This window comes from Columba livia, chromosome 15, assembly GCF_036013475.1.
Source record: "Columba livia isolate bColLiv1 breed racing homer chromosome 15, bColLiv1.pat.W.v2, whole genome shotgun sequence".
Lineage (NCBI taxonomy): Eukaryota > Metazoa > Chordata > Aves > Columbiformes > Columbidae > Columba > Columba livia.
Window position 1 is genome coordinate 10,483,260 of NC_088616.1, and position 23,517 is coordinate 10,506,776.

At 51.7% G+C, this 23,517-nt stretch overlaps 1 protein-coding gene and 1 long non-coding RNA gene across 3 annotated transcripts in view; one reads left to right on the plus strand and one right to left on the minus strand.

Moving 5' to 3' along the window:
• LOC110361006 (uncharacterized) overlaps positions 1 to 20,748 on the plus strand; it is a 170,239-nt gene extending 149,491 nt beyond the window's left edge. For both annotated transcript variants that reach the window (XR_010466361.1, XR_010466362.1), the window contains one exon: positions 17,893 to 20,748. This is a non-coding gene — a long non-coding RNA (uncharacterized LOC110361006). The remainder of the gene's footprint in view (positions 1 to 17,892) is intronic.
• HS3ST4 (heparan sulfate-glucosamine 3-sulfotransferase 4) overlaps positions 7,340 to 23,517 on the minus strand; it is a 52,622-nt gene continuing 36,444 nt past the window's right edge. Inside the window, exon 2 of the mRNA XM_021291988.2 lies at positions 7,340 to 11,198. Within this exon, the coding sequence (XP_021147663.2) occupies positions 10,562 to 11,198 (637 nt within the window). The 3' untranslated portion in view covers positions 7,340 to 10,561. The remainder of the gene's footprint in view (positions 11,199 to 23,517) is intronic.

Genomic DNA, 23,517 nt, shown 5'->3' on the forward strand with positions numbered 1-23,517 from the left:
AGCACATCCCCATCACTGCCTCCTCCTCGCCATCTGCCATCCCCATGAGCCAGGGAGGTTTCTCCTCTTGGGCCACCCTTGCTCCACCCAACCTGACCTGCAGACCCGCGGCTCAGCAGGGCTGCAGCTGTGGGTGGCAGTCCCCATGGGGGCGGCGCAGGGCCCACATTTAAATGATTCTGTAAAGGCATATGAGGAGAAATAGGCAGAACAGGAAGGAAAATTCCAGAAAAGTAGGAATTAACTCTCCTGCTCCCCAAAGGTAGCTGGAATTTATGCCCCATTTCAGAGGATAACCTCAATGCAGAGATGCTGATGTGCACCTCGACATGTGCATGTGTGTTGGTACAAACAGGCTTTAAAAGACAGCAGCTATATAGAGCACAGGGCTACAATGTAGTGATTTTTACATCCGTGCACACAGTCTGTCTTTCCGTTCATTGAGGAACATTTCTTATGGAAAAGTAGCTGAATTTCTGATGTGAAAAAACAATTCTGCTCAAGACTGAGAGCTGTTTAGAATAAACGCCAGACACTGTGATGGAGACATTGCATGGAGACTTAATGCTGGTCACATCTCTCTGCCAGTAAGTCAAGGATGTGTCTTTGCTATTGTATTTGGTGACTCATCTTTCACATAATCATCTCTGGAAGAATTTTGTGCCAAGATGAAAAAACGGCTGGATTCCAGAAGTGTGTGCGCTTTTCCATGAGCACAGCCTGGCCGGGAGCTGAGGGAGCTCTGCTCATCGTCCCCTGTGGGGACCAGGGTGTGGGGACACAGGCTGGCAGGGTCCCCTTGTGAGGCAGCGCCTGCTTTGGGCACAGGCTGGGGAGGGACAAATTCTGTCAGGAGGTAGTGCTGCCTCGGGGAGGTGATTTGGCTGGAGAACAGGGTCGGGCACCCCCAGCCCCTGTGTGTGCCCACAGCTCCGGGGCTGAGCCGCGGCTGCACAAACCTCCTGCCAGCACCTGGAGGGTTCCCGCATCCTCAGAGCAGAATATGCAGATTAGCTGAGTAAGTGAAGTGCTGTAAGCTAATTAATTCAACAGACTCACTGTTCCATAACATTAAACCTACACAAGGAGGATGTGCTGGAATTAGCTTCCCCTGGAAAACATTTCCTCACTGCTTAACGAAAAGTTACACAAACTTATTAAAGACTTAACAAGAAGGTGAATAGCAGAGGAGATGTAGGTGTGGGCCGAATTGGAGCAGCTGTGCCCATGGAAAGCGTAGGATTCCTCAGTGGCTCCAGCAGCAGATGTGAATCTGGTGATGCTGGAACATGCCAACCCGTAAGAAACCCATAGTGTAAATGGCCCAGAAAGCAGCGCTGCTTGGCCCCACAGCTGCGAGCAGCCCCTCGATCCCCGCCGTGTCTCAGCGGGGTGGCAGCCGCGTGCCCGGTGCCGTCTGCACGCTCGGGGCTGCCAGAGCTGTCCTTCTGCAGGGCTTTGTGCGTGAGTCCGCTGCCTGCTCCGCGTGACATATGTGCCGGGGTAAACGCACTCAGTTCTGAAGTGAAACCCAGCCCTGAATCTTGTCTGTGCTGCTCTGTGATTTAGCAGGGATAAAGCAGCCCTTAAAGTGAGAGAGGAGATAACATTGTGTGTTGGTTAGTGGTGGAAGTGCACTCAGCTGACCCTGCATTGCACAGGGGGCTGTCCGGACCCACACTGCCCAGTGCTCGCCAAGGGAATCCAAATATCACCGGGGAGCGCCACCAAAGTGACTGATGGGCACACAGGAATGTCCTAAAAACACTGATGTTCTTGCAGGGCATGGGCTTTAATGGGAAGGCTGTGTCTTAGGTATAGTGTTCTCCAAAAGCTGCAGTTCAGCTAGTTCGCCCCCCAGCATGGGAGGACGAGGCTCCTCTGCTGCAGGGTCTGTCCAAACACCGCGTCTGTCCCTCTGCCTGTGTACGCTGGTTTGTACCCAGCACCCTTGGGAATGCCTGACCTGCGGTGTCACGGTCATGACTTCAGCTCGTATTGCTGTGTAGCTCTCGTTTTCTGTGTTTAAAATAATAAAGTGGATGCTGCAGTTTTGGCCAGGACCAAAAGCTGACTTTCTGGTTTGAGCTCTGCTGCTGCAAACAGAGCAAGGCAGATGGACAAGCCAGTGGCTAAGGGCATTCCCTCTCTGAGTTGCCTGAAAAGACATTTTCCCTAATAGAATGGATATAAAACTCACAGTTCTCTGGGCAGTAGAGTATTTCTAATGTACATTTTTGGGAACATGGGCTTGGTGTTTTGTTTGGGTTTCGTTTTTTTGCTTGTTTGTTGTTTCCTTTCTGAGAGTGATTCTCTTATTGTAAATCTAATAAACCTACTTTGCCACATTAGTTGTCATACCTGGAAGGAAAGCACCAGACGTATGGTTTTATTGTTAAATCTTGCTCATGGAAAATGTTAGTTAAGCTATTATTCTATTTTTCAGCGTAGAGGTGGCCCCCGACCGAACGGATGAGCCGTGTTTGCTGTTGTGTGTGCACTCCAGCTCCCGCAGCTGCCGCGCCGCTCAGCAGGATCTCCCCTTCTGTGAACTCTGACAGACTGTGTGAACTGGAAAGTGGCCAAATCACAGCCTTTTTTTCGTAGTCACTAATGAACTGTCTTTGCAGACTGGTATCACGCTAGGTGGAGGCTGCTGTGGTGCCAGTGTTTAGGACTAAGAAATGGCTGCAGTTGTCTCAGGAGATGCAGTGGGTTTTTAAGACAAAGCAAACTTCTGAACTGTGAACCTTTGCTAGACAGTAAACCTTCGGTAGACAAACGAGTCAGCCCACAGAGGGCAGCCAAAATCATTGGTTCTTGGGCAAAACACCATAAATGGCTCGACCTCCTTCAAGGAGATGAGCTGCTGAGAGTGGCCTGTCTTCATCTGCCAGGGTTTGTAGTTGTGCAACTCCAGCAGCACCCATCGCTCACAAGTGCTTTCAAAGCCATGGGGCAGTGTAGACAGTGTGGAGCAGAGAGTCGTAGTCCTGAGAGATTAGATGAGGTGATCAGGAGCTACCTGTGATGAGACACTCTTCCCAGGTGAGCTGGGAACCCTGGGGCTGGGTGCTGAGCACAGGGAAGATGCCGACCCCCCTTTCCCTCCCTGCTTTGCACTGGAGGTTGGGTGCCAAGGACGTATCGGGGTGCCATCTAGTGCCAGACCAGCCTGGCCCTGCGGGACCCTGGGGACACGGATGCTGCTGCCTCAGGACAGGGCAAGAGCATCACTGCAGGAGATTCCCCTGAGAGAACACACCGCTGGGCTCTGGCCAGTGAAACTAAAGGCTGCAGGTCACAGACACAGTGAAAACATTACAAGTATTACTCAGAGGGACTGATGTCCAGGAAATTGTCATGTGAATGGAAAGATTCCCTGAAAAAAGCTGATATTGTCGGAGGACTTGCTCTGAGCTGCTTATTCTGCTCAGACAAAATCCTTAAAGAAGGGAGTGTGGTCACCTTTGGTGACCCACATATTCCTCACTCCTTTCATTAACTGCAGCTATTTTGCAGGTAGCTTTTGAATGTAAAGGCAAAAATCGTCCATTAGCTTTCCCTTGTTAAACCAGGGCTGAGGCTCAGCTGAGTCCATCTGCTCAGCAAGGCTGGGCACTGCGCAGGGTCCCTGGGGAGGGGACAGGACGTTAGTCCCAGGGAGGGACACTGGAGCACGGGCCAACCTGCCCCGGTGACGGGGACAGCCAAGGGTGCAGGTACCACCCCGTGTACTTGTGGCTTTGTAACCCTTGTCTCCTGGGAAGCGTCTCTGCCACGGCCGCGCATCACTCGCCTCTGCTAACGAGGGGCTGGCAGCTCTGCTGGACCTGCTGCTGGGGTGCCCGGCCGAGCTCAGCCCGCTGGCCCCACAGGCACTCCAGACGAGCTTTGAAGGATTCTTACACTATTAGTGGGGTATATTTATAACTGTTTATCTCTGTCAGTTGGGTGGAAAATTGCCAGATGTGTCATTTGCCTTCATTACACAGACATCTCTCGTGTTATCTGGATCAGTGCGTTTAAGCGGTGTGTCACTGCCGGGGAAAAGCTCATTTCTCCTGAGTGGTGGTGACGTTAGTGGGATCTGCATATGGAGAGTGACACCCTGGAGCTGAGTCCCGGTACAGGACAGGTCTGTCCTCTGCTGCCTGGGGTGTTCATCTTGGGCGCTGTGCTCTGGCCATGGGACCGTCCCAGGTCACACACGATGGTAGTGCCCACCACTGGTTGAGGTTACAGGATTAATTACCCTTCTTGGCAGCTGTGAGGTGCCACCCAGCACCGCACTGGGAACCCTGAATGGGGCTGTTCGCCTGAGAGGTGCTCAGGAGTGGTGAGGGGGTCCCGGCTGGGCAGGGGTCTGCAGAGCACAGACATCCCTGCCCACACACAGCAAGAGAGAAAGATAAGAATGGCTTAAATAGGAATAAATTGTCTCCAAATAAAATGTTTTCCCTTGTTTCCCATGATACAGTGAATTTCCTTCACGGACAGATAGTCAGAGTCAAGTCCATTACACTCCCCGCTTTTTGCCTTCAAACATAAATAGCTGCATATCATATAAGTGTTTGTTATGAAGAAATGTGTATGCTAGGAAAAGTTAGACATTAAATCATTATATCATGCAGAAAGATATTGCTAAAGGGAGAGGATTACTTACTATATTAACTCTGTCCTTCAGCTACCCGTACGTCTCTCTGCACATAATGACTTTAGTCACAAAATGCGTTGTTGCAACAATCCCGGTTCGTCTCATTTCTGATTTCTCGGAGCCTGTGCCCACGGTGTGTCCTCCCTCCTTCCCTCCCAGGGCACAGCCGGGCTCTGGCAGCCGCTGGCCTTGCAGGGGTGCATGTGGCAAGTGCTCATATTGCTAGGGCTACTAGACATTGTTACACCTAACAATTTCCAAAGTGTCCCTGTTGGTGGTAAAGTAACAGCGAAGTAACCCTCAAATTATTTCTTCTGATTTCAAGTATTTTACCTGAAGTCAGAAGTGCTCCTTAAAAGGTATCAAGGATATTTTAATCAGATTTTGTTTTTCCAGTGAGTGACTCACAGTTTCTGAGATCAGCAAAACCAAAAAAACCCCAAGCAAAAGGCACCACAAAAGCTGGGGAAGTGAGAATGGGCTTGTTTTGATGTTTTTGCCTGGAAGAACGGGGACGTCACTGCCCGGTGGCACAGGGCGCAGCAGCCACCGTGCTGCACCTCGGGTCACAGGCACCCACTGCCGTGCCATGGGGGCAGTGGAGGGCAGGGAGCCGGGAAAAGGAGATTATTTGTGCTGACAAAGCTGTAACAGGTGGTTGTGGGTTTGCAGCCTGGCCAGCTAAATAATCCTGGTGTTGCTCTCCTCACAGGCTCAGGTGTCAGAGAAAAACTCTTTGTTCAGTCTGTGAAAGCTGATGCTGGAGCACTTGCCTGATGCTCTGGTTTCCTGTATTTGCTGATGTAGGTGCAGAAAGCTCAGTGCTACACACAGGACAGGGAAAAGCAGCAAGCAACAGGGTCTTATATCACCATCTAGTATGTCATGCTTATTCAAAGGGCTCTGTTTGAAACCTGGCATCGGCACATACTGAACATGTTGCATCTTTGCTGGTACCTCTTCAATCTGGTTTGCAAGACATCCTGGAGGATGTGACCTTGGAAGGCAGGCGGAATATCGAACCTGCATAATAAGAGCATCTCCGCATCAGTGGCAGCCTGTTGGGTACAGGGCAGTTAATAAATAATGAGGATGTCAAAGATAACAGCAGGGAAGTGGGAGCAGGTAGCAGCTTTGCAGCCAGCTTTCTGACAGCCGCCTGGCAACGGCCAATTAAGAGGCTGCTGCTGCCGCTCAGCCCGCGCGGAGCGTGTCCAGCCGGGGGACGTGGCCGCGGGGGGAGCAGGACAAGGCTCTGCAGAGCTGCCCGGGGAGCAGATCTGGGGCAGCGAAGGGTGAGCCCACCCACAGCGGCTGCCCAGGGAGCGAGGCTCGGGCCCAGCGTGAAGGGACGTTCCAAGGGACGGTGGGTCAGATGAACACAGGACTTGTGTTCTTGGGGCACAGCAGCCCTGGCCCTGTACGAGGGGCAGCTCCTGGGCATGACGGGCCCTGCCACACAGGTGTTTGTTTCAAGGCTTGAATTCACATAATTACAGAATATCAGGGATTGGAAGGGACCTGGAAAGCTCATCCATGGAGCAGGAACACCCAGATGAGGTTACACAGGAAGGTGTCCAGGCGGGTTGGAATGTCTGCACAGAAGGAGACTCCACAACCTCCCTGGGCAGCCTGGGCCAGGCTCTGCCACCCTCACCGGGAAGAAGTTTCTTCTCATATTTAAGTGGAACATCCTATGTTCCAGTTTGTACCCACTGCCCCTTGTCCTATCATTGGTTGTCACCGAGAAGAGCCTGGCTCCATCCTCGTGAATTATATTGTCACAACTCAAATCTTAGGAATCTGACTACATTTGAGGTGTAATTGATCTTCTGATGACTTTTTAAACATCTGCTAAGAGGGGACAGCTTTCCAAACAGCAAAAGCTACACCAAAATGATCTTGATTTGAATAATAAGTATTCTGTCCTTGTTTGGTAAATATACCCAGTGTTAATGGTGCTTAATGGTGCCTGTAATTGGTGTCTAAAGTTATTTAAAAGTAAATTTACTAGAAAATAATTAGCAATTTTATAGTTCACTACTTCCTAATTTTGTTGATAAAAGTTTTTCAGTGTTTTTATCAGATGACACAATAGGGCCGTGCTGTGAAATAGCTTTTTCAAACTAGCAGGAAATTATGCACACAAAATAAGATAAAAAAATTGTCACCCTCCTTCCTTTGCCTGGCAGCCAGCCCTCTCCTTCTATTATCCACTGATTTATCCTTCAGCAGCAGCAAGTGAAGCCTCCCAGGCATTGCTCCGGAATTTGTTCTTTGTGACCTTGCGAGGTGCGCCCTGAGCTGCGAGGCCAGTGAAGAGAGGTGTCCCCACCGCAGGGACCATCCTGCTGTCCCCACTGCAGGGACTATCCTGCTGTCCCCACCGCAGGAACAATCATGCTGTCCCCACTGCAGGGACCATCCTGCTGTCCCCACCGCAGGGACCATCCTGCTGTCCCCACCGCAGGAACAATCCTGCTGTCCCCACCGCAGGGACCATCCTGCTGTCCCCAGTGCTGGGTCAGGAGCTGGTGGCCGGTCCTGGTTGTGGCACGCACTGTCCCCCAGCCCTTGTGGCACTGGTGGGGCCATGTCCCATGATGTGGGCCGGGGTGACCGGCTGACAGGGGGTCTGCACTCAGGGGTGCCGGTGTTGCCGGGAGAAATGGAGCAGAGAAATGCAGCTGCTACAACATTTTATTATTTAGTGCTGTGGGTTCAAGTGTTCAGTTCAGGATTTTCATATCGTTCAGGTACAGAGTGACACCGACAAACAGAGACGTGTTTGGGAGGAGGTGACAGCACAGCAGTTTGGTTTCAGAAAACACTAACTCTCCATTTCCAGTCTCTGAACCATAAAGTACCAGCTTTTCCAGAACAATGAATCACCCAGACTGTGTATAAAATTAAATATAATTTATGCTTTGCTAATTGAAATCAAATACAAAATTCAATTTCCTGTGTATTCTAATGCTGACATTTGAATAGTTTAAAAAAAAAGTGTTATTAACCTGACTCTCTCATTTGGCAGGCCACGCTCTGGCCAGATAGAAAATAATTCCTGTCAGGCCCCTGCTCTGGCACGGCACACGGCGGGGACATGGGGTGCAATTCAGAAAACAGAATAACCCACCCGCAGAGCCCCCGGTGCTGCCCGTGTCCCGGCCTGACCCAGCCTGGCTGGTGCGTCCCCGTCCTGCCCAGCGCGGCGCAGGAGCCGGTGGCTCCGCAGGGCACGGGGAAGGCTGGGGGTCCCGTCCCACGCGGGGCAGTCGGTGTCTGTGGGGCAGCTCGGAGCGGGGCCACTTGGTGGCTCATCCCGAGCTGGAGATTGCAGCCAATATAAAAAAATAAACCTCTGAATATATGGCAGAAAGAACGGGAGCAAGAGCCAGGGCAGGGCCAAGGCACAGGCAGGCCCAGCACCTCCCACAGCCCCTCCCCGGCTCTGTAAACCATTGGTGGCCTCTCAGGTGCAGGGGGGACATGCTGGGAGCCCTGTCCCCATCCCTGCTCCACGGTCCAGCTGCAGGACTGAGCCCAGACGTGACTGTGCTTTGTACGGTCACTCTTGCCCAGCCACACGCTGTGACCTCCCCAACAGGACACTTAGCTGGGCTGTAACGCTCAGACATGGATGCATTTTTCGGATCTCCTGTCCCTCCAGCGATGGCATGATGAGAAGCGTGATGGTGGCTTGATGATGGTTGGGGACCAAAGGCTCTTCCCAGCAGACCCCAGCCTGGGCTACCCAGGAGCAAGGGGGCAGTGCTGGGTCCAGAGCAGGGCTGGGGTATCAAGTAGACCTGCTGGGGGATGGGGGCACCTGGGGGCTCATTCAAGCTCGAGCAGACCTTGCTGGGAGGAAAGCTGCTCCTTGTTAAGCTGGCGATGGGAGCTGAGAGTCCAAGATTTGGCCATGGAGGCCCAATGGTCACACAGAGACATCAACCTGTCAGGTCCTGGCAACTTGCACCAAATTGTCCAACACCAGTTTTCACTTAGGAGCTGATCTGACATTCTAATAACATGAGAAACACTGTAAAATTATGCATATTACGTATTTCCAATTTTCATGTAATAATTTTGGGATTTGTGGGTCTGTGAAAAATTGTGTTATGTCAGGATCTGTTTTAAACCTCATCAAACTAATCGGAACTGACGTGACGTTCGCAGGGACTTGCGATGCCCCTCCAGCATGGCCCACAGTGTAAATTTTCCAAATAACTTCAGCTCTTCTTTCATCCAGTCCAAGGCACCAGCACCACTTCATGGTGTAATGAACCACACAACAGGCCATGAAACCCAGAGCAGGTTCAGCTTGTTACCCAACCTAAGAGCGATTTCATCTGGTTAGCTGCATCAGTAGGGATTTCTTGCCACCTTAATCAAAACTGAGTCCTGGTCCTCCCACAGTGATGCGACGCTACATCTCTGCTGGTTCCCAGCAGCTAGGGGCCGGGGACTCGCACGCAACACCATCCTTACCCCTCGTTAAACGAGGCAAGCAGCCAGCAATATCCGAGTGCCCTTATAAATCACTCCTGTGAAGGGAACATTTCAGGAATGGTAGCTCTGCGTTTTTCCCTTTGGTCCCTCTCTCACTGTGTTTCTCTCAGTGATGGAGATGGAAACGGTGCAGCTGTGTCACGGTGCAGCTGTGTCACAGTGCAGCTATGTCACGGTGCTGCTGTCCTGCTCTCCCCGGTTCCAGTGTGCAGCTCTTGTCACATGGCTGGAGGATCCAGTTGGGATATGGGTTTATTCTACGGTTTCCATCAGGATTTGCAAATTTGGTTGAGTGTTTGGCTTGGTCATTTCCACTAGAAATAACACATTTTTTGTGCAGAGCAGTGCTCACCCTGGGAATTAATTGCTTTTTTGTAATTCTGCAGTAGAGACGAAGGCTGCTTCCCCATTTTGCAAACCCAGCTGTCATCAGCAAGCAGTGGAGCTCTCATGTCCAAGGTGCAAATGAAGGGCAGTGCCAGGGCCCCGACAGTCGGGCTGGGGCTGTCCCACCACCTCTGCCCTGCAGTCCCCTCCGGTTCCCACCAGGAATGCCCAGCTCCAAACCGCAGAGCTGGCACAGCCTGGCCAAAGGTGTTCCCCGGGCACACAGCTCCGCACCACAGCTCACAGAGACCCCAGCTCACTCCAGCGGCTGCCTCGGTGGGGCTTCACAGCTTCCAGGAGGAGCAGGGGCTCTGATCTCCCAGGGCATCCCAGCAGAGCAGGAACACCTCTCCAACAGCAGGTACACCATCCGTCAGAGGAGAATTGGGCCCAGGTGTTTTGTGGCACTTGGTAAATACTAGTTTTAGTGCAACAAGTAATTGAAACATCTGGTGCAAAAGAAGTTTCTGTACATAGTCCCTTTGCAGCATAACTGGCTTTATTCCTTCCACACACAAATAGCAGTGTGCATGTAAATGCACGTCCTGAATTTACCAGATCTGATGCTGCTGTTGGGCAAAACTAAAAGCCAGGCAGGAGAAATCAAATCCACTGGTTTTTCTCGATGCTGCTGGGTTTTGTGTGCCACCCATAAGCCTAACCATGGCAGGAGCTGCTGGTCCTGCCCGCCTAGCTGTGCGGGGACACCAGCAGCGGAATGTCAACACAAAGCATCCCACCGCCCTGGGGAGCCCCATGGCCCTGCCTCTTCCTCCTCCCACCCACCCCAGAGCCCTCAGTGTCGTGGGGGGAGAGCCCAAGTGAACCCGAGGTGATGTCCCGCTGAGGTTTCAGAGCTGGAAACGCGGGACAGCTTTGGCTGCAACCCTGACAGCGCAAGAGTCTTGCACTCCAAGGCTGAGCCACCAGCCCGGAGCAAGTCTTGGGTCTCTAACAATGACTTGCATCTCAGAAGAAAAAAGCTTTTTTCCTGATTTTGTGGTTCTACTTATCACTTTCTTCCTGCTCCCACTGGAAATCTTGGCCCGTCATTTGGTAAAACATGACATTGAATGGTTTGTAAAACTTCCGCAGTCTGTGGATGACATCTGGGTCTATTTGGGGGTGAGTTCGACCTTTGGACTTGCCCAGGCACCGGGGAGCACTGCTGTCCTCTGGCTTCTTTAGACAGGGGAACCCCTTGGTTTTATTAAAATAAAAATGTTTCTCTGTCACAATCCTCTTGAGGCCTAAGAAGTCCTGGACCTTGGCCATTTCCCCAGCCGGGTCAGTGATAAGCCTCTCACCACTGACAAAAAGGATCTGGGAGAGGGGGAAGTACTGGAGCCAGTTCTCCAGGTGCAGGGCATAGATCCCGATGCGGATCGCGCTCCAGGAAGCATCGATCAGCCCCAGGGTCCGGTTCTTGAAGGCCAGCACTTCAAAGGTGGGGATCTCCGGCTTCTTGGAGAGCGTCTGCGTGTAGTCCGAGATGGCGCGAGTGACCGGGTTCCTCACCACCACGATCAGCTTTGTGTCCCTGGCCATGGAGTGGATGCGCCTGGGGGCCTCGTTGGTCACAAAGTAGCTGGGGGTCTTCTCCATGGTGATCTGGCCATCCAGTGTCTTGGGCATCACGTTCCTGTGCAGAAGCAGAGGAGGGGAGTTAGCAAGGGGACAGGGACACCCCGGGGATGCTGGGGAGCAGGGATGCTGCCACTGCTGCAGGCCCTGAACCAAAGCACTTCTGGCTTTGTTTCTTCTCGGACCCTGGACATGGTGAGCACCCAAAGTGTTAAATCAGCCTTGGTAACACATTATACAGTCAATTCGCCATAGGCGTATGTAGACAAAAGTTAATTGACAATAAACCTGTACAATACCTGTCTGTTCAGCAAGCCATCTGCTTCCATTTGCTCAATTAAGCCCATTCACTTCAGAGCCTTGTACCAGAGTGGTGCAGTTAGGATTACACAAGACCTTTTTGTTATGATGACATGCTTTTAAATGTCTCAGCTAATAAAACTTAATACAGAATAAGATCCCTTGCTTCTAGTACAATAATTAAATTTATTTACTATCTTGTGTGTGAGAAAGAATGACTTTTCTTTTATCTCTAATTCACATGCTCTGTCAATAATTAATTGCTGCTGGGTTTTGAGCTTCCTGTGCAAGCACTTTTATTAGCCAAAAGGAATTTGCCTACTGGATAAATTAGCATGTAGCAAGACTTTCCTGGATAGTGCATTACCATATTGTAAAACGAGACTGCAGCGAGATAGCATTTACATCTAAGAAAATGAAGAAGTAAATGCTTGTCCCAGCTGCCCCCAATAAAGATTATCATAGCAAGCTGGGAGGTGTTAAATGATGTCACCTCTAAGAGCGTTTGGCCCCTTCACACCCTCTCGGTTGATGGAGCGGTGGGAGGGCAGCACCAGGCAGAGCCCACCTGTGCCATGGTGAGTCCTGGTGCATTCCCAGTGCCCTCCTGGTGCCCTCCTAGTGCCCCGGGCACGGGGGGTGAGCTGAGACCATGCAGGCGGCTGTGGAGCTGCCATGTCTGCCAGAGGGTTTCTGTACCTGCAGCATTATCTGGTCAGAGGGTTCACAGGCACAGTCCTGACTGCTTAACTGTCTTTTAACAATATTTTTATGTTAAGCCTTTCAAATACTCATGCCTAGACACACCCACACCAAGGGTATGTTCTTTAACCTGTTGTTGGCTAATTTGCCCCAAAGACACAGTGCCTGGTGGTGCTGCTGCCTGTAAGGCAGGAGGAGGAGTGGTGCCACTGCTCCTAGTGTCACAACTCCCAGTGTCACTGCTCTCAGGAAGCACTTGCAGGGCCTGCCAAGTCTCCAGCACCAGACACAGAGGACGGGGATGCTCAGGGTCTTGCAGGATTAGCTCTTCACACTGCAATTATTTTTAGTACAAACATATGGTGAGGAAACAATGTGAACAGGCTGGCGATGGTTGTGTGAGTGCACTTTGGGAACCACAGAGATGCTGGTGTCAGCCCGCCAGCCCCAGAACAGCCACATCAGGACTCAGGGTGTGTGAGCAGAAGTGGACTTGTCTGTCAGTGTTGCCTCCTGTTTGTGACTGCTAAATGCATCGGCTTGCTTTAAAGCTCCCCGTAATTTGTGTGTTTATCGCTGGTGTGATCCACCCGGCTGGGCTGGTTTTGCCGAGGTGCTGCTGGAGGAGGTGCCGGGTCTCTTGGCAAGAGCAAAGGTGGGTTTGGTGCTGCCACAACAGCACTTGGAGCCCGGAGGGTCCAGCAGGCCCACGGTTGCAGTGTGCCCATGGGATGCGGCACCACGGGGAGCGGGAAGAGGCAGCTCCGGTTTCCGAGTGGAGAGAACATCTGCTGAGGGAGCCATGGCCTGGATAACAGGAGAAGCAGCAGCATGGAGAATCCTTCTGCCTTGCAAATCCTGATGGATGGCCAGGCAAGCACAGAACCCCTACCCCGCAGTGTTCAGTTACCCTGACGCCCACGCAGCAGCACCGCACGCTGCTCTGTGCTGTTTCCGACAGGATAAGCTGTTTTCCTGCGCAATTGTCTGAGCAGAAGGAGGGACCAACAGAGGCAGAATTGGCTGGTGTGAGCTCCTCTGAGTCAGACACCCTGGCAGCGTGCGGCAGGCTGTCAAATGTCAAAATGTGGTGATTATGAGATGCTAAAAGCTCTGCTGGACTCCGAGCAATGGACTCTTAGACAATAGGGCTCGAGGGAACCATTGCCGTCATCTGCGCTGACCCTCTGCATTGCGCAGCAGAGCCCTGTCCCGGCGCAGCCGGCGCGGTGCCGCCACCGGCACATCTGCTGTGCCGCCGAGGGCTCGGGGCGCGCCGGGGTCAGCTAATGGCACTCTGCTGCTTAGCACCTCGGCTGCAGTGCGAACTGCTCCAGCCACCGCCACCAGCTTATTGTTTTTTTGCACTACATCTTTGTATCGGGTCTCTCTCCCAGCTGACAAGATGCTTTTCTGCAACTAAGAGCCTGTGGACGATAGTCTTGCCTTTCATATTATACTTACTTAGCTTTTACTTTAATTCATGGCTTCAATAAGCTGTTGCAAAAAAAAACAAACCAAACCTCTAAGCCTTTCCTCTGTGGTGGGGATGCTTCAGACAACATACTGGAAGCAAGTTGTAGTGGCTGATGTTCAAGTATAAAATAGACACACCAGGGGTTTATAAAAGAAGCACGAACAAACTATTAATTACAACAGCCCCTTCAGATGATGTTATCACAATAAACAGGAGCCAAGAAATTGCAGAGCTAATAATCTGAAAGCATTCACATTTAAGGGCTGTGTTTAATTCCATGCACAATAAAGACAAATGGAGATAGGCTGGCACTGAGGAGAGACAGCAGGGAAGTAGCGATCAAGGAAAAGGGAAGGAAAAGCAGATTCAGCTTTTGCTGTACAGATTTAAGGATAACACTGGGACCTGCAGCACGTCCTCGAGACACCCCTGGCCCTGCAGGCCACCAGAACTGCTGCAGCTCTGGGGTGCACACACAGAACCGCTTTTCCCAGTTTCTGTCTTGTTTCCAAGTTTCTATCTAGGTGCTGCCTTCCCTGGGCAGGTGTGCGACTGCCCGGCCGAGCTCCCGCCCTGCGCAGGCAGCGGAGGCGGCCTGAGCCATCAGCCCCGAGCCAGCACGTCCTGCATGTGTCCTGCACGTGACGGCTGTCACCGAGAGAGCGACACACGGCCCCGCCGCTCCTGCCGCTGAGAACAACCCGCTGTTAAACCTGGAGCAGACGGGGCTCTGTCACCGCAGGAACACTCCTCGGAGCAGCTCACGTGCACAGAGCCGCTCCGTGTGCTCTGCCCTAACCCTACGTGCCAACAGAATGCAAACCCGCTCGGTGCTCACGCAGGATGTGATGCTGCCATCACTCTGCCACGCTGGGCCAGGCTTTGCTCCCAGGCAGGACTGCACGGCCTCTTGGACACGCTTTGGCTTTTCTTGCAATGGTTTTGTCCCTTTCGATGCCAGGCTGGGTGATGAAGAGGCAGCACTGCACTGCTGAGTGTGCTTGACGTGCTCCGCAGAGCAGCCCGGGAGATGAAGCTGCAGTGGGACCCATCTGCTCTTGGCTCTGCGCTGGTCCCTCCTCATCTCCCACCCTGCTCTGCCTCCATCTGCCCACCTGGGAAAGGGACAATGACAACGGGCCACCTCCCCCTAAAGGGAGCCCCACCCGGTGCTAAGAACCCTTCACTCCCTCACGGGACATCACTTCTTCACGCTTCTCGGTAGCAGCATCTCTGCTGTGCAATGTCAAAATGAAACTTTTATTGCTGTTTCCGGGCTTGGATCCAGGAATCACCTGGTCCTTCCAGCAGACGATCAAATGCGTATTACTGGGCACTAGCTTGGGCTTTGGATATTTCTCTCCTCTCCTACTCCTTGCGCAGGGCATGGCTGGCAGGCTGGGGGTCCCAGCTGCTCCGTGTGCCCCAGCACCCCCTCTGGCAGGGGCCGCACTGCCCGTGCTGCTCCCGGGCTCCACTCGGTGCTGACACCGCAGCGCGGCCGCTGCGCCACGGGAGGACATCTGGCTGCCGGTGCCCGGCTCGGGGCCAAAGCCAGCTCTGAGCCCTCATTGGGAAAATGTGCTGCAGTAATTGTTCCTAACTGCTGGCTTCAGACAAGCTCTTTATTTTCAAAGGATACATTTTATATATTTGTGAATTTGCATGTTGCCAAAATCCCCTTGTGGTTTATTTAAATCCAGATTATCTTGTTTATTCCTTCAGTCACAGCTGTCATTTATCTGTGTGTAGGCAGCTTGTTCACGATGTTGCAGGTTTCCTGCAGTCCCACTCAAAAGGAGTCTTTGTTAACTGTATTTTCATGTTCTCAACAAGAGAAAAAAGTTCACAGCACCTCCCAGGGCTTGAAGAACCACAGAGCAGGGCGTGGATTTGCAGGATTCTGTGCTAAAGAGGCAATGGCCAGGTGTGCAACAGTGTCACCTGCCCACGGAGCTCATGTCTGCTGCTCCTTGGTGTGGAGCAAACATCTGCTTTTGTCTTCTGAAAAGACAAACATGAAGTCGTTTTCCTTTTTATTATTAACACATTCCAGTATAATTGCTTGAGCTGTCAACTGTGACCTGCCAGTAATTCAGCAGGCGTGGGACTGTCAAGGGGAGAAGAGCATTGCAACTCAAGACTGCAATAGGCATTAAAAGCAGAACCTATTTGCTGTAAGTCCCCAAGTCAAATCTCTTGTTGAATTTGTTCAAACATAAATTTACAGCTGAATTTACATAGGTTTAATGTTTTATAATCTTTTTGGTCTGTGAATCTGTATTCAAGACTGAGTGCATTAGCTTAGAAATATTGTGCTTAACGCTGAAAATAATTTTAATCTCTCCAAAGTCCAATCCTTTGCACATCACTAAACCTCAGAATCCAATCCCTTCTAATAAGAGACACAAAACTTGCATCTGTCGCTGCCTAATAGATTCATACTGCTCTAATTCAAATGGCTTGTACATGTCTGTTAAAAAACATTAAACGCAAATTGTAAAGCACTTTCAGAGAAGCGAGTGCCAGTTCAGACTGGGGCTAAAGCAAAACAAATCTCCCCCAGGAGACTCACGGAAACAGTTTCACAGTTTGGAAGCTGGTGACTGCAGGAGAAGGGGCTGAACCACCTCTGTGGGTTGGGCTCTGCTCTTGCAGGACCCAGTGCCCATAATTTACAGCTGCCTGGGACTGTTGGTTTCCCTCTGCAAGGTAAACAGCTTTCCCTTGTCCCCAGGTTTGCAAAGCCATTTGGTGCCCATGCAAAACACTCTCACGAGGGGCAGTTTGAGATGGCGAGGACCCCGTTTGCTCTGTGCAGCCACCTTCCCAGCCACGTCCCTGTCGAGCTCCTTGGGCTGGGCAGGACCAGGAGACCCGGACACACAGCGGGACCCAGGGGTTCTCACTGCACCCGTGTCCCCCGTGGGACCGCCTGGAGCTGCGGCAGGTGGGATGGAGAAGGGATGGAGAATGGTCCTGCGTTGCCATATCAACACCGGCTGTTGACTAACTGTGAGCTGATCTGATCAGAGAATGGCAGCATCGAGTTGCTACGGCAACCGAAATGCCAAATTGGCAATTGTGTCAATAGCAAAGTTATCAGAGAGGAGGCCAGCCTGCGCAGCGGGCCCGCTCCTGCCCCGGCCACCCGCAGCTCCTGCTTGATGCGCAGCTCCAGACACAGCACAGGCTCAGCTGCATCCCTGGTGCCGGCCCCAGAACCTCCATCTCCTGGGCTCCCCTGCTCCCTCCTTCCCTTTCAAGCTCCTCCGCCCCTCAGACGTGGGGCACCAAGCCCCAGGGACAGGGCTCCCCCACGGTGACGGGTCGGGCAGCCTGGGCTGGCGGGGACATGCTGCAGGAAGGATGCTGCCTGCGAGCATCATTCAAGCTGCTCTCCCAGACGCCAAGGAAAATGCCTTTGGAGTACAGACTATTTCTAATGTGATTTTTCATCATCTGGCTCAGTCTAGAGTCCAACAATCGCAATGAAAGGGATTCTGTGTCTCCACAAAATGCAAAATCTTTAACAGCTCATTGGCATGTGCTTAAGTTGGCCTGGATAAGAAGTTACTCCTGAGAGCCCACTATTGATTCTGTCAGGGATTCAGAGATTTTATAGGCATCGCTCAGCATCTCTTTAGTATTTGTACCTTCTTAATGGCTCTCATCGCCCATAGAACTCAAAACATCCCCCTGCACACTGGGAAGCAGCTGAACCCGTGCCAGGAGATGGTGCCGCTGCTGCCAGGGAGCGCGGCCGCCCTGGGACACAACCCTCCGGGTTCCTCTGATGTGTTTGAGGAGGTGGGGAAGATACCGGGACAAGGAAAAGAGGTGGGTGAACTTCACCCAGGAAGGCTCCTCTCCTCCTACCACTCTGCAACAAAATCAGTGGGCAGCTGGCTGAGTAGCAGAGAAAAATATAAATATGCTCTGATTTCACTGGGACCATCTGGCTCATGCATGATAGGCGGGTAAGAATGCTATAATCATGGAGCAGAGAACTAAGCCGATCCATTAAAATCTTTTAGCAGAATCAACTATAGAACCTGTATTAATCCAGCAACGCTTTGTGAACAGACATCACAAGGTTAGATCCATTCAGTTGCAATTAAAAATAACCCTCGCTGTTCAGGCTGCTTAGATAGCTGTTACAGCATTGTGTTCCCAAAGGCTCTCATGTATATAGATTGTTGATGCTTGCACAATGCAATCTGAAATTATGATCTTAATGCTAAATCTTGCTTTCTTCTGTTCTTTCCTCCAGTGGATCTCCTCTGGGATCCGGCTGCTGCCTCCACAGCTCGCACACACACTGGACAGTCCCAGCTGGGGCAGCGCTGCTGTGGTGTCACTGCCCGAATGCCAGGGGTGCCCTGACCCCCGCCTGCCTCGCCAGCAGCCCTGCCGAGCTCACAGGCTGTGCCAGCCCCGAGGAACCAGCCCCCGAGCCGCTGGCACAGCCACGCCGGCACTGTTTGCGGGGGCTCACGGCACGCGGCGCCGCTTGGCTTCGCCGGCTCAAAGCAATTTCGGTCCTGGGCACGGAGATGTGTGTTCAGTGTGACATCGTTTCACCAGGGATAAATTTGGCCCCATCTCTCCAATTTTAGTGTAAGATTTATTGTTGGTCAGTGCTCAGCCATGAAAAAGGTTGTGAAAAAGGCTGGAAATGCATATTTCTAACCCCAGTGCAGTCAAAATTGTTTTGACTAAGCCTCACTACCATTCTCTACAGAAGCGCTGCGATACTGTTCACTGGGAATATCTCAGTGTCGTCTCCCAGCTGTAATTACAGCATTAATCACAGGCAGAGTGAAGCAGCGCCAGCCTGAGTGCCCTGTCTCACGGGCTGCACAGGCGGCTAGCGGCGGGGCCGAGTCCACCTCTCCCTCCTAGGATGCTCAAGTGATGGTGGCCTGTTCCCAGCCCAGGTTTCCCTCAACATACGGGTACAAGTCACCTGAGTGCTACAACAGCTCATTCATCTCCCACCGACATAGGAGGGAGGGAAACGAGACTGCGCAGGCACCCGTGCAAAGTGTTTCCATCCAGCTCTGCCTTGCTGAGTGCTGAGTAATATCTATGGAAGTTTTATGACTGCCAATAATACATGCTATTGATATTGCAGGCTACGGTTCCTGGAAAAGCCAGTTTGATACAGAAAGAGGAAGACAGTGCCGTGCACACAGCCCAGTTCACCTTAAATACTGATTTGATTCAACTGGGCTGTTCAAACCATTCCCGTTTCCCAAAGATGGGCCCTTCCTGAGAAGGAAGACCATGAACACGGAATATTAAAATGTACCAGTATGGAGCTGAGCTACACATAGTGAGGAGTCCTTTTGCACCTTCCGGAAAATTTACTTCTACCTGTAAAAAAACCCTGACAATAATGCCAGTCCAAGTGAAAGCACTGCTGCTGTATCATGCTAAAAGCTTTTCAGGGTAGAACAGTAAATAAATTCCACTCTTCAGATGTATCTGGATGTTATCCTAACAGTGCCGAGTAATAGGCAAGCCATCAACAGCTAAAAGGCTGGGAATTGTCACAGAGGGACAACAGAGGAGCGATATCTGCAGCAGAGATTGAACACCAGCAGTAATTGTGCACATCCCGCTGCTGAGCTCTGGCACTGCGGGCGGTGGGGAAGGAGCTGGACTTGCCCCATGGCACAGAGCCTTTTGGCACAAGGAGCTGGGCCCTCCTGCCACCCAGACCCCTGCAGCCACCTGTTGGAGATCTGTCTGGGGATGGGACGGGTCTGTGCAGACCCACGGGTGCCACAGACAGAGGCTGACCCAGGGGAGGGGAACAGGACGAGGACACGCTCCTGGGGGACAGCAGATGCTGGAGGTAGCCACGCCAGTCCCAGATCCCTCCATATAGACATTGGGTAGCCAGATCTTCCCAACTGCATCAACCTCTCAGCTGTCCAAAACACAGTATCAGAGTTTTCAATGCACAGTGAGGCAGCGGGTGCATCCGGGCGCAGAGCCCAGCAGCTGCCCTGGGCAGAACCCGGCTGCGGGCACAGCGATCCCCGACTGCCCCGTCCCCCCCGCTCCCTGCAGCGCCCGTCTCCCCGCTCAGCACCACAGACAAGCCGGCTGCAGCAGCGCCCACATCCCCATGGCACCAAGAGGTGACACTGCACCATGGTGGCCCCAGCGTCACACCAGCCCTGTGGTGTCTGAGGGCTCCCCAAGTCCCTGCACGGCTGCCCCGGCCGGACTCCCTGCTTCTATCCCAGAGTTGCTCTGCTGCCCGGAGAGAGCAATGCCAGCCAGGCTGTTGCCAAGGGCACAGCTATTTATTATGTGCTTCTGTCGATTATTTTGGGGTTTAAGTTCATTTATTATGTATGCAAAAATGGTAATACACTGGCATCTGAATGTCTTTTAGGCATACAATATCCTTATTATTCAAAATGTTTTTTCCTCCATAATTGAATGGTTTACCTTATTATTACTTTATGTTAATGACCCTGCATTTCCATTTTTCTATAGGATGCTTAATTGTAAGCAAAGTGCAATCAGAATCAAAGATGCCATCTGTAATTGACAGCATCATAATAACAGCCAGCATCGCAGGAACAAAGTACCAAAATAAATGGCAGTGGGGAGAAAGCTGCCTCTGAAACACCCAGGAATCTGCTCTGGGCTGGGACAGAGCCCATCCACGCAGGAGCCTCCCCCTGAGCAGTGACAGTTTGGGCATTAACACAGATAGAGTGCTGTTTATATCAGTTTGTACATTTAATCAGTTTTTTTTGCAGTTTTCAGCGAGATGTGAACTATATCCCTGTCCAAGGCATTTGGTTCAAATCAGCTGAGACAGAGAATAATCAAGATTTATGATTCTCATTCTGACTCGGATCACACAGTCAGTGCGATCGGTACAGAAGAGCTTCCTCTCCGAGCCCCAGTGACAGACCTTCACTCTCCCCCGCACAAGTGATTTAACGTCCATCTCGGGACCTGTCACAACGTGGCTGCAGCTCCAGATAACAGCGACTCTGGGCTTCCCCCCTCCCCTCCTGGGCGGCGGCGCTGGGGGCACCACGACCGAGCTGGGGGTTGTTTGGCAGAAATCAATAAAATAGCACTTTGCAAAATAAAAGGGATTTCATCTTGTTCTGCCTCTCAGTGCAGCTGAGAGCAGCCAGGAGGAGCAGCCTGTGGTGTCTGACCCTCACACACAGCGGCCTTGCCGGGGGAGCGACACCGCAGGTTCTGCACAACCCACAGGTTCTGCACGTCACAGCTGCCCCGTGGTGAGGGGGTTTGGAGCAGCGAGTGGGGTCTGCAGCAGGAAGGGCCCTGGGAACGGCTCGGGAGGCAGCTCCCAGCCCCAGAACGGGTCGGCAGCGCTTCCAGCAGACACCCCCATTTCCAGGGGCTCAGCGCCGGCCCGGGGGACCAGATCCGTGCTCCCCAAGGGCTCAGCTGGGAAGCAAATGTTCAGAGAAAAATTAAATTATCCAAAAGCAACTCTATTAAAAACGAGCCAGGTGATGGGAACGCAGCAGTGGCGAGGCTGTTTCCAAGCCATTTTGTGGGTTGGCCTCAGTGTGGGCTCTCGGATGCTCCAGCGGCTCTTCCCCAGACACCTGCTCCCATCAGCACGAGGCGGCCACGGGCCCGGCCACGCGGCTCAGCCACAACTGCAGAGGAGGCAGAGAGACCCACAGGCTGCATCCCCAGGCAGGATCCCCGCTTGGGCAGCGCAGCCGCAGCGACAAACCCCATCTCCCGTGCCTGGTGCACGAGCAGAGTGCTGTGGCCCCAGCGCTGCGGGTCCAGCCCACAACAGGGCTGACGGGAGCTCTGGGGAGCTAGGGAGGCGAGCACGGGCTCCTCTTCCCTTACGCACACTGAAGGCAAAGGAATGTGCCAGCCACAAAGGAAAAACAAATGCTGTTTACTTGCAACAATGAAGTCTCCACACAGTGACTTTGTCAACAGAGGTGCCTGTTAGTGTTTTGTTTTCTTCAGGGTTTGTTTAGCCATCTTTTCCCCATATACACTATGGGCAGCACAGCTTAGGTTTAGCCAGGACCCTCTGTTAAATTCACACATGCAGTATAACATTCAAGTAAGTGAAAACACAGACTGATGCCACTCCAGTCAATAGAGTAAACAATTCCTGGTTTGGATAAACAGAATTACTAGTGCTGAAGAGCCCTGGGCAGCACTGCACACTCTGATTAGTGTAAATGCTAAACACAAACCAATTAACACTCTCTAAGTCTGCTTATCTCATGTCACTTAGTGTTAAAATAAAGCATAACACTAAATACACATATTGATTTAGCCATTAAATCTACCATCACTCAAAATAGCTCATTATATTACTGAGAAACAAATAAAGTCACCTTAATTTTCAGAACCTACTGTATTGTGAACAATTACTTAATTGCTCCATCCAGCACCAGGGAGTTACTACTGATACTGAGAACAGACTGATACTGCTTACCCTAAAAATTAAACTTAGTAGGACCACAGGCAGAGGTGGCAAGAGAGCACCTGTGTCACCCCATGTCACCCCAGGTGGCCTCACTGCAGCACCTGCCCCGGTGCTGCGCCATCAGCTTACAGACCCAGGACATCAATTTGCCATCGCTGAGAAACTGTCACTCTGCTGGTACCTGCCGCACGTCACGGGCATCAATGAGCTCCTCAAAGGGAGAGGACGACTCACCGCGCTCTCCCGGCAAACGCTTCTGCTCCCCTTTTCCAGAGCACAACCAGCACCAACACGCACCAGTCTTAGTCCTTGAAGAACCAAAGCTACTTTTGGTTTGATTTGGGTTTTATGTGCCTGTTCATTTAGGAACCACTGGAAGCTGGTGTGTGGGAGGCTGAGGATGGGAAGAGCCCGGCTGGAGGCACCGTGCCCTAACGAGCAGCGGGAGCAGGCGGGGATGGGACATGTGGCTGTTAGCAGGCAGTGTGTGATGTTTACATTCCTAATTACAAGAGCTAATTCTTCAGTTTGGCCAGGTGTCCCTTCTGCAGACAAGGTTAATGGGATGTGAGAGGCCACAGCTGCCACAGCACCAAGTGAGGAGGACAGGCAAGGGACAGCAGTATTAATCAGCCAGGAGCAATGCAAAACTGGTTATCTCAAGCTGTTTGGAGGCACGGATTAAAAATAAATCTCCCTGAGTTTAATATTCTGCCAGTCAGCTCCTTTTTGTAGGTGGAATCTATTAAAAATTATCTTTCTCCTAAAATGCTAAAGTATTTTTGACATTTAACAGCTTGCTTCAAGCAAAAAAGTGCAATAAATACATGGGAGAGCTAATTGGCTCCAGTACACCCAACATCCAGCCCGCCATGAATCCACAGAGCGGTGCCAGCAAACTGATGGCTCCAGCAGACCCCGGAGCCTCCTGAGCAGCTGCTCCCGCCACCCCTGCTCACCCCGGGCAGTCCCACCGGGACCCCACAGCACAACAAAACCAGCTGCACACTGAGCGTTCAGACCCGAGGGGACCGGGCGCGGGGAGCACGTGCTGTGATTTGGTCTTACCCAAGTCTGTACTTTAAGGTACTTAGTTTGCTGCAAGACGCAGAAGGAGCTGCTTGGCACTGTAGTCTTCTCAATAAAAATTAATGCTTTAACAAGAAGCCAAATAGCTACAGCTAATGTACTTCTGAATGAGATCTAAATTTTATTCATAAGCATCAGTGTCAGGACTAAAATAACAGTTTTATGGACACTATGAGCATAAACAGCTCCACTGATACAAAAACAGAAACTGCACTTCTGAATGAATCAACTCATTCATTTGGAACAAAAGCATCATTTTAAATACATGCTTCAAATAGAAAGCCAGAAACTATATTCTCCTTGTGAGCGTGCTTCCAAGAAATGCTCTGCAGA